This window comes from Manacus vitellinus, unplaced genomic scaffold (assembly GCF_001715985.3).
Source record: "Manacus vitellinus isolate BGI_N305 unplaced genomic scaffold, ASM171598v3 scaffold_3_pilon, whole genome shotgun sequence".
NCBI lineage: Eukaryota > Metazoa > Chordata > Aves > Passeriformes > Pipridae > Manacus > Manacus vitellinus.
The window spans coordinates 31,069,193-31,085,343 of record NW_021940535.1 but is presented as its reverse complement, the minus strand read 5'-3'; the positions used below and the strand labels follow the sequence as shown (position 1 = coordinate 31,085,343).

General features: G+C 39.1%; 1 protein-coding gene across 1 annotated transcript; it reads right to left on the bottom strand.

Annotated features, from left to right (window-relative positions):
* Positions 1-6,642: 6,642 nt before the first annotated feature.
* Positions 6,643-16,018, bottom strand: PDK4 (pyruvate dehydrogenase kinase 4). Its single transcript, XM_029961973.1, has 10 exons — positions 15,862-16,018; positions 14,761-14,832; positions 13,993-14,177; positions 13,491-13,580; positions 12,900-12,977; positions 12,206-12,282; positions 11,438-11,536; positions 11,038-11,148; positions 10,213-10,326; positions 6,643-9,191 (listed from the first exon to the last, which is right to left on the bottom strand). The coding sequence occupies exons 3-10, from the start codon at positions 14,120-14,122 to the stop codon at positions 9,048-9,050; spliced, it is 843 nt and encodes a 280-aa protein (XP_029817833.1). The 5' UTR covers positions 14,123-14,177; positions 14,761-14,832; positions 15,862-16,018; the 3' UTR covers positions 6,643-9,047.
* Between the last annotated feature and the right edge of the window lie 133 nt (positions 16,019-16,151).

Genomic DNA, 16,151 nt, shown 5'->3' with positions numbered 1-16,151 from the left:
GAGGCTGCCAGAACAACGCCCAGAGGCACCACTGCTTCCCGTGGCCTCTAGTCCTGGCTGAAGCAGGCTGTGCTGTATATTCAGTGTTTGTCCTTATAAAAAGAAAGGGAAAATAAATGGATGGAAAGCTGTAAGCAGAACAAATGATCCAGCAGCTAGCAACTGAACAGCAGCTATGCATTTTCTGAAGGGTATTTTTAAGATTTATAATTGTTCCCTTCCTATTTACAGTGCTGTTTTGTGTCCTTTTATCTAGCATTAGCCGCCAGTCTGCCCTCTGCTTAAACCAAGCTGCTCATGTCCAAGTGTCTGGAGCTCCACTGACTATGGGAGGCAAGCTTTGCTTTTTCAGGCTCCCAGCCTGAAACAGCTGGAATAATCTTCCAGCCATACTGAAGCAGGCCCTCACATTGTTTGGGGTTTGGACACTCTTAATCCTTTTTTTTTAAAAAAAGCCTCAGCTGTGTGAAATGAGCACAAGCTGTGGCTAGTCACTGTAGTGTGCTATTATAGGGTCCTGTCCTTCTGTCTCCAGACATGGGCAAAACCCCTTTATTCCACTTGGGCTCTAGGTGGCCAGGGACACAAGGACAAACTGCCCACTTTGCAGAACAGGGTCACACTTATACCTCAGAGACAATGGCACCTAGACTTCCTCAGCATGGACCTAGGCTTTTGGTCTCACCTGGCTTGAACAGAAGGGGTGAGAGCTGGCCTCCCTCTGACCTGGGCTGTTTGGAGCTCAAGGTTTTCCAATGAGTTTCCAGGGGCTGTACTGCATCAGATAAGGGGGATGGGCTGAAGCAAGAGCTGTCAGCCATTTCAGTGCATTTAAATCGGCCATATGTGCATACACGTGTTTCTTGTTCAACATGTCTTGAAGGTCTAAATATATTTCACATAATTCTCTTCCTCCTCTATGTATGGCACTTGATAAATTCCTCCAGTACAACATGTGCCATGGAGGTAATACAATGGGAGGTAACACAATGAGGCCAGCCTCTTGTCTGGTCTTGCACTCTGAAGTAGGTAAAAATTAGTTTGCTTGCTGACTCCTAGAGACCTTCAGGGGTGTATGTGTCTCTTCTACAGATCAGCAGCTCAAACTATTTTGGCTTTGCCCACAATTCACAGGTGTCAACAGGAAGCATGTCACAAATTTCAGTGGACACCGTGTGAGGTCTAAAGATGAATTATTACTACTCCAATATCTGTCATTTACATTGGTTAGTATGTTGATTCCACATTATATTATATTCTTTTATTGATTGAAAATGTTAGCATGTATTAGAAACAAGTTACAGAAAAGAACAGTGAATTATATCAGCAGTTGTCAGACATATTTATAGAAAATCCATTGATTCATCACCTATATTCTGTATTACATATCCATATTCTATTTAAGAACAACTGAATAATTGCTTCTGAATCTATTATATCAGCAAAAAACCCCCTTCTATAAGTGAAATCTTAACACAATTTACACCAATATACTACCATTCGCCTAGAAATGCTTACATTATTTTAAAACCCCAAACCTTCCAGTGTTAACACACTTTAAAGAAATGCTGAAAAACATTTATTTTACCCTTTCATTGTCAACAGCTTTGCTGCAATCTTCTTCTCTTCTTATGAAATGAAACAGCCCCCTTCTGAATCAGCATGCTGCTGAGAATAGACCTTCTCCCCCAAAACTCTCATTTCTCGAGGCAGTGGATGTATTCATTCCTAAGAACTGGGAGGACCTGCAGTTCTCCTCTGCTCTGTTTGACTGCTGTAGTGCAGATTTAAAGGAAAGACACATTCTCTCTCTTAACGTCAATACTCACAGGTGAGGAATATCATTCTGCTGCAGAGCAAAGGAGAAGGCAAGGACAATTCATTGGAGAAGGATGAAAACATCTCTTTTGGGCAGCTCTGAATACAAATCTCTGTAATATAATTTCCATGGTATGCCTGCACCAATTTATGGCACTCCACTGAATAGTTTTGCCATTGTTCCAGCTGTTCTCACATGGATGTTGTCATTCAAAAGACAGAAGCCTGGAAACATGTGAAAGGTGTTACAATTTTTTTTTTCCTCAAGTGAACTGATCATCCAGTGGACTCAAAAATCATCAAAAGCTTTTGGAAGTGTGACATGCCTCTGAAGCACAGTTCCCATCCTTCAGCTACAGAAGATAGGCTCAGAGGATGCAGAGCCAGGCATCAGCAGCAGGAGTAGGAAGAAAAGAGGAACAGTAGGGCAAGGCCACGGAGGCAAAGCACAGGCAGGGATTTGGACCAGCAGAAGACTTCTGGGCATCTACACAAATAACTTAGAAAACTTAAGAATGTCCCTGATCAGAGCTTGGAAATGAATGTTTATGTAAAACCTGAGGCAAAGCTGATTAGAAGCAAGGGAAAGTTGTCCATTGAGATCAGAAGGTTTTATAACAGGTCCTAACTAAGCAGAAAGAAGTGCTTTTGTGTCAACACAGTTTTATGCCTGAGCAAACAGCTTCCTGTGGTCTGTGAAGCAACGACACATACCTGGTAATACCAAGAGTGGTCCAAACCAGCTGATCCACCCCTGCGTGAAGGTTGAATTCCATGAGTAACACCCTTTGTAAGCACGGCCTTGACTGTGGGTCATCAATACCCTTTGCAATGCACATTTACTAACAGTGCTGCATGCCACAGTGATTGGAGGAGAGGACAAGTAACTCTGGTAGGTATTCCACCCTGTTGCCCAGTTAATTGGTTAAAAATCAACCAGGAGTGTTGTGGGCAGTGAAGCTGCTAGGAAGAGAAAAACACTCAAAAAAAGAGCTTTCAATGCATCTGATTTCCCAGTATGCCTTGTGGTATTTAACAATCAGCATCAGTTACAGTTTGCTCCTAATTTTCTGTAAAAGTTCCACCAAGTAATTGGTATTTGAATGTCCCAGGAGTAGTAAGCATGGCTCAGAACTCTCCAGCAGCACCACTGCCCTGTGGACTGCAGAGTGATGAGCCTCATGCTGTCTCCTATGGTCTTGTGACACTAGGCACTAGGATCAGCCCCAAACCCAGACAGATCAGCAATGCCAGTAATGACAAGCTGCCCAGAGGCAGCTCCAGGCTGACATAGTTTCTGCCAACAGCCAGTTCCTCTGCAATGATCCCATTGGCTTTTGCTGCAGGATAAATATTGTCTGGGATTTTCCATTATCTATCCACCCTGGCCAGCAATGAAACAGCAGTGATGCCATTTTGAGCTCTGTATTTCCAGTCTTCCACAAACACACAAAACTAGTAAGGGAACTTGAGTCATTTACCTAAACATAAATTTTCACTGATATTTTAGAAAGCCAGGAGTGTCCATAAAATGTATTTGCGTGGGACTGGCAGGAACGACAAAGGACCTGTGAAAGATTTCTGGTCTTCCAGAGTGACAGATGAGAGAAAGGCAGAGTACTTCAGGCTTCTTCATATCGCACCAGGTACCTATTTTTAGGTAACTGAATCAGCTGGGAGTCATCTCATATCTGATACCATCTGAACACAGGTGCCTACATGTGCCTCAGGTGTCTAGGGTCCCATTACAGTCTGTGGAATTCTACCATTTAAGACAGGATCACTGTTGAGGCACCAGAAGTAGGTGTTTGCTTCAGAAGAAGCTGATACTTTCTGGGGTCCTCTGGATATATTGACAGTGGTCATAGGGAGCTTAGATACCCAACTCACACCTCAGCACACACATTGAGACCTGTACACAGTATCATGATAAGGTGTCGTACTTGATGTGCCAAATCCCATGCCAAGGTTCTTGGTTTTCAGGCCCAGTCCACTACTGTGACAAAGTACAGAAAGCCCAATCTATAAACAGCAATGAAAACTATTTCTTTTTTTTTAACTTGATTTTCTTATTTGAGCCTTGCAGACAGGGCATATCTGGATTAACGTAACCTAAAGTATGCCTGTCCTAAACTAGAAACTCTCTGTCACCTTCCAGGAGGATGCTCTGAAGCCCCAAATAGTGGGATTGGTGGTAACTCCTCTTGCTGTATTTCCTGCATCGCTGTTTTGTCTGGGTTTTCAAATGGACATGACATCAGGAGGGCAGCATGAGGCTCATTCCTCAAGGCTGACCCCCTCACACAGCAGGGAGTCAGATAGGTCCTTTCTTTTCTTGCCTCTTCCTGCTAGGAACTGCAAAGCAAGAGAGTGACACAGGGGAATCTGTGCTAATTTTACATGGGGCAATTTGTCACACTCTGTTTTGATTTTCTTTCATAGCTGAGGAAGTAATATTGAGGAGAGTTTGTGAGGAGCAGCTCCAGATACCCCATACATATTTTTCTGCTTGTATAAAAATCTTATATTATTGAGAGGCCTCAAGCTATTCTGAAAACCCAGGACTGTATTCCAGCCTCTTGCTGTGCCAACCAACATTCAAGACTTCGAGGAAGAATTAAGACTGCCCATGGGGTATTTCTGTCCTTTCCTCCCTTTGAGATGCGTGGAGAGAAGCAGGACTGACTGAAGCTACCTACCAGTGTGTCCTTTTTTATCTCTTTGCAGACTGTGAGGAGGAGCAGCATTCGGCTAGGTACTGAGTCAGTCATTCTGTCTTGAATGTACATGCAAGCACAGACATGCAAAGCCACCTTAGGGCCTGTAACACAGGATCAGGACATAGGCATCTCAAATTTTGTTGTCAGTTTTTGGGAAATACAAACCCAAAGATGTTAACCTAGAAGTGTGCCCCTTCCTCTTCACCGTCCCCACCTCCAAAAATTAGCTGAGCCAAGGGATTGTCAACTGCCAAGTTCTACCTCCCATTTGCCAAAACTGCTCAAGAATTTAAGGGCAGAAAATTCTTGGGTGTTATACCTGATCCTCTTAAGTCATCATTGCTACCATAAAGTGGGAAAAAAATATCTATTTTTCCAGTCCAGTAGTGTTTCTTATCAAAGGTAGCAAAGCTTGTTTTGTAATAATGCTTTGGGAAGGACATAATTGCATGCTAAGGGCAAAGTCTAGTGGATTTAAAAACTTGGTTAAGTGATAGGAAAAAGATGATAATGAACAACTGTGTATCGAGACTTCAGGGAGATTAATCTGGATGCGTGCCCAAGGCACCAGTCACACAATCAGTGTACACTTTTTATCTAATGATCTGGAAGATTGAACACAGGGTGCTTTGGCGTGGTTTCTGTTGACATCAGGAACCTGACTGTGTGAGGTGCTGATCAGGGGGCAAAGGGCAAAAGTGCAACATCTGCTTACCTCCTGTGAAACCAGAACTGTTCGGCCGTGGGTAAACCCGCTCATGTCAGTGACCCCCTGATGAGGCAGCAGATACCCAGGCCCTGCATCGCTTTGCTGAGCCAGAAGCTGGCACGTGGCCTCTGTTACTCGCTGGGTTAGTGTGGGAGAAGGAAAAAAAATAACCACATTTCTCCTTCCAGACTGCAGGAGCTTGACTGGGACACATAGCCTGTGCACAGCAAGCTGTGGAAAGACCTGGGCCTGCTGCGGCCACGTTTTCAACATGGAGCTGCACAGCAGCTTGAGTAAATCCTGCTGCACTGCAGCATCCCAGCTCCTGAGTCTGCCATGGGCAAGGTATAGAGTGCATGTATATGTACTTCTGCTTGGAAAAACCTGAGGGGAAATGTGCTAGTCCTGCCTCTAGAGATTGCAGGGCAGTGAAAACACAATGGGTATTTTTGTGGTTGGTTTCCTTTTGTTTTCCATAGTAGTTTATTGAAATTCCTGGTGTACTTTAGTTCTGAGTTGTTTCTCCCAGCACACCTGGCACACTGATATAGGTCAGAGTGGTACATTTCTGGAAATGAGAAAAGTATACACCATCTGATCTGCTTCCCTGGCATTACAGTTAGAAAAACCTTCAGGTAAAATCCACTTTTATAAGAAGGGCAAACTCAGCACACAAGGCTGTCACTTGTAGGCTTACTGCCAGGCACCCAGAGTCAGGCTGGTTTTCACCTCTCCTCTTTCAGGTAAAGTATACATGCATTTTTACAGTTACTCTATCGTAAAATTAAGAAGATGCAGGATGGTCCCAGGCCAACACAAGTCTGCTAAAGTACCAGCTGTAGAGGACTGTTCTATCATGGTACAATCTGATCCATCTAGTCACTACCATTTTCTTACACACCAGCTATTAAGAGTCAGCTGTCCTATTGCTTCAGAACTGAAAGACAGGCTTCCATTTAGTCTGTGGAAAAACTTATTTGTTAAATATAGACTCAATGATGGATGCCTTTTTTATATAAAACTAAAACTACTGGTAAATTTTCATATTCTTTAAAGCTGAACAAAACATAAAAGCATAGAACATGCAGTGATGAAGGATTCCCAGATCTCATCTCTGAAGATGGATACTGTCCTAATCAGAAAGAGTAAGATGATGCATAAGGTAACGCACTAGGTTTAGGCACAATGTAATGTCTCAACAGATGAAATATTAAGCATAAGCAGATCAGTTTCAGGATTTTCTCTCCTCTGTTGTATCTGATACAGTTGTTTTGCTCAACTCAATTTTATAAGACTTCAAAAAGGGCCTTGTCTGGGTCTCCCCCAGGCTGCACTATGATCTGAGAAATGCTTGTTGCACTAGTCTTCTTAGAAAATAAAGATTCTAGACAACCATTGATTGAAAAGATTTTATTATAAAATTATGTCAACATCTACGTCCAGGTAAAAGACTTAAAACTAGAGCTCTACTTTCAGAATAAAAATTCAGTGAATGCTGGAAAAGGTGCTGTATTATCTAGGTAGATAGACCTAATTTGTAATACTGCAAAGATTCCACATGGGTTCCTTAAGTGCTATACACACCTCTGTCTGCATCATGTGTTCTGCAGCTTCACTCTGCAAAAAAAATTAGACATTTCTGCAGCACCCATGTACCTCAGCTGCTTTGAAACAGAAATTACAGCTCCTACCTGGAGCAGCTGCAGCTATGTTACAGGTGCACCATTGTATCACAACTCATATTCAATGCCTGGATGCAGACAGAAAGCTATAAATTGTGATTACCTGACAACAGTAAATACCTAGATATGTGTTTGTGACCTTGTATTCCATACAAAAATCAACAAAATACTCATATATATTACAGCAATGAAGACAGCTTTTTCACACCTGTATATTCTAGACAAAAATATTTCCTTTTTACAAACAATTTCATTCACTGAGCTGAGCTCAGATACATGACCTGGTGACCTTTGGTGACTGTAGCTTATTCACCAGGATAAAGACAGCCTAGATGCAGTACTAAAGTCATAATGCTCAGTACTTATCACCAATACATATAAATTTAGTTTTTGAAAGAAATGAAGCATATCAGAACACTATTTTATTTTTGATTGAAAAATCTATCCCAACAGGACTTCTAGAAAACAAAAGCAGTTCCGTTTTTCTCTCATTCCTATTAAAAACGTTTTAGAATCACAGTAGAGTATGGAGCAGCCTTCTTTCAAAATAATACAAATCTGTTATAGAAAACTGTCATACAACTGAGCAAGATGCTTTACTGTACTTAAAAGGATCCTTCTTGCAAAGGATCACATATACCTGAGATAATATGCTAATTAGTAAAAAAAGTTCAAGTAATATTATACAGCCCTGATGAACTTTAGACTGGCCATCTTGGCAATAGCTTAACATCTGCTGTTAAATTTACTTTGCTTACAAAACTGAAAATGCACAAAGATGTGCTAGGAAGAATCTTACTGAGAACAGAATACTTTCCCAACAACCCTCTCCCACTGTTCTTCTGGGAATTCCCCCTATTTTGCTGTTCATAAAAGCTATTCTATAGTTTTCAGTCCTGCTTGCATTTTGAAACATCATTTCCTAAGCCCTTTCCATCGCAATGAAGAGTTCTAAGAAAAAATTTAAGAGTTTCTACACCACTCCTGAAAACTTTTCAAACAGACCTTCAGTGCTCATCACAGCTTTCAGGGTATAGATTCCCCATGTACCCCTCTGAGCTAGTGTGGTCCAATACAAATTTGACAAAGACAATTGGCAGATTTTGGTTTAGAGTACTGAGCCACTGATCTTCTAATAGCACAACAAAACGAAAACACAAAACCGTGTTTTACCCGTGCTGTTTCCCACAACATGCTTACACAATACAGATCACAAGACCTTTCTGTTCAACCTGTATGTCTGACTTCAGTTCTTGGAAAATCCTATCTGACTTGGCACATGCTCTCCAGAGTACAGGGATGTAGGCTAGATGCACCCTAACCTTAGAGCTGGTATAACCAAGTAGCTTTCTGTTTCTTTCCAGCACCTTTCTAAAATATCCTGACTTTCTTCTTAATTACCTTATGCATAGAAGCCTTACTTGGTTGGTTTTCCATGAACAGCTTAATATAAAAACATCTAACAAAGTAACTCACATAGCAAGGCATCACATAAGAATAATTAAGAGAATACTTTTTTTTTTAAATGGGACTTCCTTATATATGGAAAACACTTTCTCCCTACTTTCCAGGACTCCCTCCTTTCCAGTTGGGCTGTATTTGATTGCTGTTTATATCTTGCTACAAGACTGTCATATTAGGTACATCTTTTCCAAATATTATAATTATAGCTTTAAAGTACAGGTGTTATCTGCCTACCTGAGAAGTTCTGTAATAAGATAAACTGCTGATAACTATTCTAGAAGAAAAATATGCATCAGCACAACTTATGTTTATCAGTATTCAGAATTCAAGCATTAAACAGGACTTAAAAATTGCACACCTCTACAACACCAAGTCTTTGATCATAAGAAAAAAAAATAGTCTGATTTTCCTCTACACACAGATCTTTAAAGATATATGTGCTGCTATTTTCCTTATTCTGAAGTCCACAGCAAGATTTCACACTCGGTGCACACAACCTAGCTGATAACATCCTTATCTTCTTTCTTCTCTTATCTTCTTTCTTCTCTATCAGTCCTGAAACTTCCTTGTTTGGAGGTAGATGAATACTTCCAAACGCTGCTCTTTTTGAGAAGCCAGCTTGATCCCCTTGGGTGCCTGGATACCAACTTCTCTTCAGAAAGCTGCACTCTGTTTTGATACATTCTTTGGGTCTTTGCTTGGGACACACCAGTCATCTGCCTCTGAGGTAGCTTGGTAATGCTTGGAAGCTGATTTATTAAAAACTGGGAGTTTTTCTATTGAGTCTGTTGATAAGGCCTAAAGTCAAGAAGAAAGAAGTTATTTGGTTTCCACCTCTCAATAATGCCACTTTGCAAAAATTCACGCAGTATGCTTAAAGTGTTAAGCCAATGACACTACAAAACAGTTATTTACAGAAATATTTCTACAATAGATGTGGTCATTTATGTGCTTCAGTATCTGTGCTTGTTTTGGATAATTTAGTGGGACAAATGTAGTAACATGGAATCCTATTTATGCATTTTTATAGGCCTTAAGCATTACCCCTTAACGTGTTTGCAAGATAGCCCAGGAATGCATGGAAGAGAACTTTGATTTACAAAATTCTAGAGAAGCTTTAAAATATGTTCTTTCCCTACTTCCATATTTTGCAAACAACAAAAAAATTCCTATCCTATTGGGAAATTGTTAAATAGAAATATAAGATATATAAATATATATAGCTGAACTGTCTTTTCCTCTTGTATTACCGCTCTGGTTGTGCTTCAGTGTGTTCAGAACTATGCTTTCAGTTTATTGGAAGAAATTCAAAGAAAGTTTTTCCTGTGAGTAAGCACAGAGAGTAGAAAAGAACATGTAGTACTATTTGCAGGTTACTTATAAAATGAGTAGTGCATGTTATATGCTTGGTGTTCAAGATTACTGATATCTGGATCCCATACATGGGCTATATGGCAACTGTTGAACAGCACCAGTTCAAAGATTTAGTTTATGCAAACTTTCTGGTTGACACAGAGTAAAGAAATCAGATCTGTAGTTCACACTCTGACTTCATTCTCTTCCAGTACTTTGTGTTCTATGAACAAGGATAGAACACCTTAACATAAGATGAAAACTAACATGACTCTCACTAGTAGTTTTTCAAGTAGACTCCTTAAAGCCAAGTGACCTTTTTAATTCTACCTACCAGTTACTGGTATTCCTTTAGAACAAGAGCTACTCACAAGCAGAGAATTTGTTTACCTTAAAATGATACTGAGTAGTTACCTCACTGCATTAATAGTAGGTATCTGTTATTTAACTAAATCAAAATACATACCTTCAAGTAGATAATAGCATCTGTTCCATAACCACATATGGAGTAGAGATTTAGATCTCCTTGAAAGTATCTAGCATACAGACGGGAAATTGGCAAGCCATACCCAAAACCAGCCTGAAAATAAAGTATAAGATAAAATTAATTATTTTTTTACTATCTCTTACAGCTTAAAGTTAAATAGCTGCAAAGTCTTCAGAGATTTTAAACTGCTAGAAGTCCTTTGCACTTCCTCCTCTTAAAAGCAAACATAAATCTCTAATAAGTCTCATACAGAATATTGAAACTGACCATTAAAAAAACCAAACCCAAAAGAAAATAAATCTTCATGGAAGAGGAAGAGTTTAAATATATGTCCCACTTTTACACAATACATTTCTGTATTTTCCCTCCTCTGTTTTTGCTAGTACAGCTTGATTAGTAAAAGGACCTTGCTACTGGGAGATAAATATTAGTCTAAAAGCCTGTTCCAGTTGTGCTTGCCTCCGAAAAGACAGCATAATTTACAATAAATTTGAGAACTGAATGGGAAGTGAAGACCACGTAAATTAGTGTCATTGAGATGCAAGGAAAAAAAAAAAGGAGGGTGAGGTTAGATTCAGGTTGTAATGTTCTTCTTTGTTTACACCTTTAAAAGCATAATTCTGTCCATTAAGCTAGATATTAAAATTCTTTTTCAGTAAGTGTTAATTAATACTTATGAGGCTCAATAATCTTTGCATACCCCACAAAGCAGCAGGGTGGACATAGCGTTTCATTATTAACCCACCAATCTGTCCAACACTTACAGCAACCTTATTACCAAAATGAGTATTGAAAATATCTTACAAAAGGAGTATTTCGAGCATCGTCCATATCGGGCCTTGGTGCTGTGGAATACATGTAGCTAAACAGCCGCTCAATTTTCCTTACTGGAACACCACCTCCTCTGTCTGAGATCTGATTTAAGAGAGAATGAAGTTAACATCAATCATGTACTAAGAATGGTATTTAAAATGCTGTTATTTGAACACACCTTTCCAACGGTCATAAATGCAAGCATTTGTTTTGCAGCATATTATTTTACAGTTAGATACCTGTGCCACATGGAGCCTATCAGAATGCTCATATGCTCATAGTATCTTTGATCTGTTGCCAGGGGCCAGAAGATCTTTTAATAGAATTTGCTGCAGCATATGTAACCATAAAGACAACATTAAGTCCATATTGTAGTAGGCCAACAAAATACCTTGATTGCCAAGTCTTCATTTCCTAGAACAACTGTCACTTCAATTGGAGAAAGGGTTGGACGGTTTTCTTGGAATTCAACAGTTGCCCTCATTGAATTCTATGGAAAAGAATGTTACCATTACCAGAGATTGTTGAATCTATGCACTTCAAACCATAAACCCTGTTATGCAGAGGCTGAGCACAGTTACCCTCTATTCCTATCAGACACTTAGCATTTTACCATAACAGGAGCAGAGGAGGTCTCTCACCTAAAAGTGTCTAAGCATAGCCAAGACTCTTCTACGTGTGAAAGATTACTGTTCTTGCCTTAAAGTCAACAGGTTTGAGAGAGCAAAGAGAGAAGAGCAAAGTTCAGCAGTTGCTAGAGGCTGCCAGATTTCTGCACCCCATGTTGGCAGCATTCAAGCTCAGTCCTATTCACAACTTCTGGATGTATTGGCCACTCTACAGAAAAGGCATCAGGGCAAACCTACACTACAGATGTAATCTATAAAAGCAGAAGGCCAGTGGTGGTCACAATCCCACGTCCCGCTTTCACACTCTCTTTCCCTTACCCTGTCCCATTTACCACCACACAAAAGGGTTCAAATGTTCTCTTACAAACTGCAATCGTACTGCCAAGACTATTTCCCCAAATAAGAAAACCTTTGAGATCTCACTGTCCTATGCAAAGCTTTATTACTTCATTCAGATCTAGCTAGAGGTTTTAAGTATTGATGCTCCAGCTCAGATTACTAAAGGAAGAAAAGAGTTTATACTGACATACCTTAAAGAGTTCAAAAAGCATGTGGAAAAGATGAGATGGAACATATACAATGTTAATTGGCTGTCCTGGAGCTTTTCCTAGAGGAAGAGAAAAATAAAAATAGGAGTTAAAAGGGCGATGAAATTTTTTCTGTATTGTATCCAAATTTTACAATAAGCAAGTTGCCAAAGTAAACCAGAAAATATATCAACTCTCATTTTTGGTTTCCCTCCCTACAAAATTGGCAAACAACTTTCTGCATTCATAAGAGTGTTTAGATTGTAATCACCACTTGCTTAATTACAGTTTCTTTTCAAATAAACAAAACAAATATCAAGTATTAACTCCCTTTTAATAAATAAAGGATTTCAAACATTAAGTAGACTGCTGAAATCAGACAGATGCAGGTACTTAGAACAGAACCAGCATTTCAGTCAGCAGTTCCTCACCTCAGATACAGAGATCCTCTCTAGCAACAGGTTTCTCTTACTTTTCTCAAATTCATAAATGGTAGCTCAGAAAATCTATTTTTAAGATATACTGACTTTTGAGTTCTAATCCAGGAGATTAAGTGAGGTGCCTATAATAGAAAATGAAGAGAAACTTGGCCAACTGCTATGTACCACTAAGGTTGCAGAACTGGGGGCCTTTTGATGCAGTAAGAGCAGCAGTTTGGCTACTGATAGGAAGGCAGTCATAAAAGCTCTCATCTTACCGTTCACTTGAGTAAGATTCAGTTCTGGAGACGTTAAGTAATACTGGTCACACAACAACTTCGAACTTTCATAAGCATCTGAAATATTTATTAAATATGTGAAATGTAAAAGTTTATTTTTAATACTCAGCAAAATCTGGCTTTTAAATGAATTAACTGCTAAAGTGTTACAGAGTCCAAGACTGTGCCTCAAGGGAATGATAACATTGTATCCATTGTATGCATTAAAAATTGAGAACAAATGGGGACCCACACCAGAACGAGATATTCATACAATTTGATAATTCTGTAGAACTGATGCATCTGTTATCTATCAGTACATAAGACCAACCTCAACACCTCAGACAACTCTAACTCCTACCTCATCTATCACTTGCTAGAACTGAGTCCAACACATTTTTTTACTGCTACTTTGGATTTTAAATTCTGGCCTAAAAAAGCTTGTGCTTTCAGCATAGATAGACTGCTTTCAGCCATTTCAATTAAAGCCAGCCAGCATCCTCTATAACATATGTTGGTTACCCAAACTGCTTGCAATCAAATATAAATACTGATCATGAAAAGAAATGTCAAGGATTTGAGAATACATACCATTCACTACTTCAACAACATCACAGCAAGGATCAATACTTCCAATGTGTCTTGGATGCCCTGAGCCAGATTTATCATCAAAAAGGAGAGCTGTTTGAGATGAAAATGATACTATATTTAATCCCAAATATTGTATTATTAAAAAAGCCTAAAATATTAGACTAATACAATGTGATCACAACAGTCACATAAAAGAATTAATGTTGTTTATGCTTTTATGAGTTAAAATGCTAAGTACTGCCAGCAAACTATGTTGGTTTTTCTGTAGTTCAACATCTGAAGGTTTTTCAGGTGTAAAGAATTGCATATCTACATATTCCACACCAGACTTATTACAGTTAGTCTGTAGTCTAGAAAACAAGTTCTCATTACTTTTTTAAGTGATAGATTCAGTGTCACACAAAATTATCTGAGGCAGATCTCCAACAGTTTCAAGAAATGTTTACATTAACTTGTTACTCCTTAGGTTGAAGTTTTTCCTCAGGTAAAGGTTTCTACTTACTGTGTTGGTTCATTAGCATCCGGGTGGAAATACGGCTCATGTAAAAACGATCCAAAAAATACTGGATGTTTTGATTGGTGACAGGATCTACTTTAAAAGTGTCTTTGTATTCAATTACTCCTTGTGCCATTGTAGGAACCACATCATGATGTCTGTTTCGGACTCTAATTAAGGTATCTATAAAGCTGGGTCAAAAAGATATTTTTAGAACATTATTCTGAGACTATATAGAGGCAAGCTTTGTACAATGTAATTATCTAATCCAGCAGCAGCACAGGTAAGTGCTTAACAGTTTTAATATTACAATACAGTCTACTATTTTCATTCTTTTAAAAGTAATTCCTCACTGACTTAAATCAGGAGAGTTTGTTATTTTTAATACAAAAGGTATAATTATTAGCCATGTCAAATTCACTGCCTGTTTACTCATTTATGTGAGCAGATACGTGAGAATGTGAGGAAGAGAAAAAGATCCCTAGCTGACACCTTGGAAAGAAGCGGGGATGTGACTTCACAGAAAATTTTTGTTGATATTTTTCTGTCATGACAGTTCAAGGGGCAGTATGACCTTGAAACCAAGCTGTAACAGGTCATATTTATTTGCAATATTGCTGAACATGATCAGAGATTTAAAGCAGCTTGCTCTATGCAGAACACTTTATGCTAGATTATCAAATTCAGCTCATGACAGCTGTCAGTCTAAAGTGACAATATTACGAAAAGTAGAACATGAACTAAAAAGTTGAAAGAAACAAATTATAAGCTTACTCAGATAAGACTTTTTGGTCATCTGGGCTTTTCTGATGGAACTCGACCAGCTCCTTCAGGCTTTGGATGTACCTATTAAAAAAGATCACAGGAAATATATGCTATTAATTTGATTTTTCTTAGCCTAGGAATGTGAAAAGTACTTTGCCTTATCCACATCATTACTCTTAACAAGTCAGCTAGGAGTTTGAAGTGTCTTTGAAGTTTGAAGTATCTTTGAAGTATCAAACTTCCATCCAACAGTGGAATGACAGATGGACTCCTCTTGACTGCCTGGATCCTAAAAGTCTTTTCTTGTGCCTGCCATGCAGAAAGGAATCTAAACCCTCACTTTAGGTACATAGAATCACCTTAAAATTCTTGAGACATATTTCAAAAGAAGATCCAAATGACAATACTGGTCAGGAAGTCACTTAAGCAAAATTTTTCCAAATCTGATCAGCTTTGGCAGAAGCTAAGCAGTTGAGCCTCTTGTACTAACATCTGACAGTCTTGACGCATACTGCAAAGGCACAACTGTTTGCTATATTAAGAACAGTCTCTAGATCTCACTCTAACACTTCTGCCCTTTATGTCAGCCATCCGGGCAAATGCTGCAACCGTGCCAGTAAACAAGGTTAAATCAGATTCAACCACTCTGTCAACTGCAGAGATTATGTTAATTGAATTCCAAACACTTGCTGCACAGGTCAAGGCTTTGGAACAGAAGCTCTGTTAGTAATCTGAAAGAATGAAACAAGTATATAGCCCGCTTTCCCATTTTTACGTGGCTCCAAGGGTCTGCAATGCTATATGAAAACAGAACACGCCTTCTTCTCTCCCTTCTTAAAGAACAAGAAGTGAGATTTGCTCTAACAGCTATTTCAAACTGCTAAAAACCCTCCACCTATTTAAAGGTAACAATATAAATATGTTGGTTTTCAATTTACTTTTAGCAAGCTAGAAAAGGACAGTGTGTAACAGTTTGCAATTTAGCTTTGATGAAGGAACTGCATTTCTAGTGTATTTTGTTATGTTTTCTACTATTCAAAAAAGTCTGTGACAACAAAGTTGTCAAAGCTGTGCTACTTTACAGGCTGAATTCAAGTAGTTCATACTTACCAGCTTTTTACTAATTGTACTGATGGAGTGCCCAGTAATTTATCAGGAAGAAGATCAATTTCTCTCAGTATGTTTGCAAACCTCACAGGAAGTTCTTGTCGTAAAAACGCAAAAGACGTTCTCTCACATCCATTAGTTGAGCCTATGAATAAATCCAAAATAAAACTTTTGTTTAAGGAAGTTTCAAGATGCAACTACAAAATACTGGCTCTCCACAGATTTCAGGACGCTGTTTACAGGACGGCAAGACACAGCGTATTCCTAGGAGGAATACCTGTACAGTTCCCATG

Excerpts from the sequence above, each read along its gene's own strand:
- PDK4 (XM_029961973.1), bottom strand. The coding sequence starts at position 14,122 with ATGGCACAAGGAGTAATTGAATACAAAGACACTTTTAAAGTAGATCCT. Across the intron at positions 13,581-13,992 it reads GATGCTAATGAACCAACACA|CTCTCCTTTTTGATGATAAA; the intron begins GTAAGTAGAAAC and ends CATCTCAAACAG. Across the intron at positions 11,537-12,205 it reads TGCTTTTTGAACTCTTTAAG|AATTCAATGAGGGCAACTGT; the intron begins GTATGTCAGTAT and ends TCTTTTCCATAG.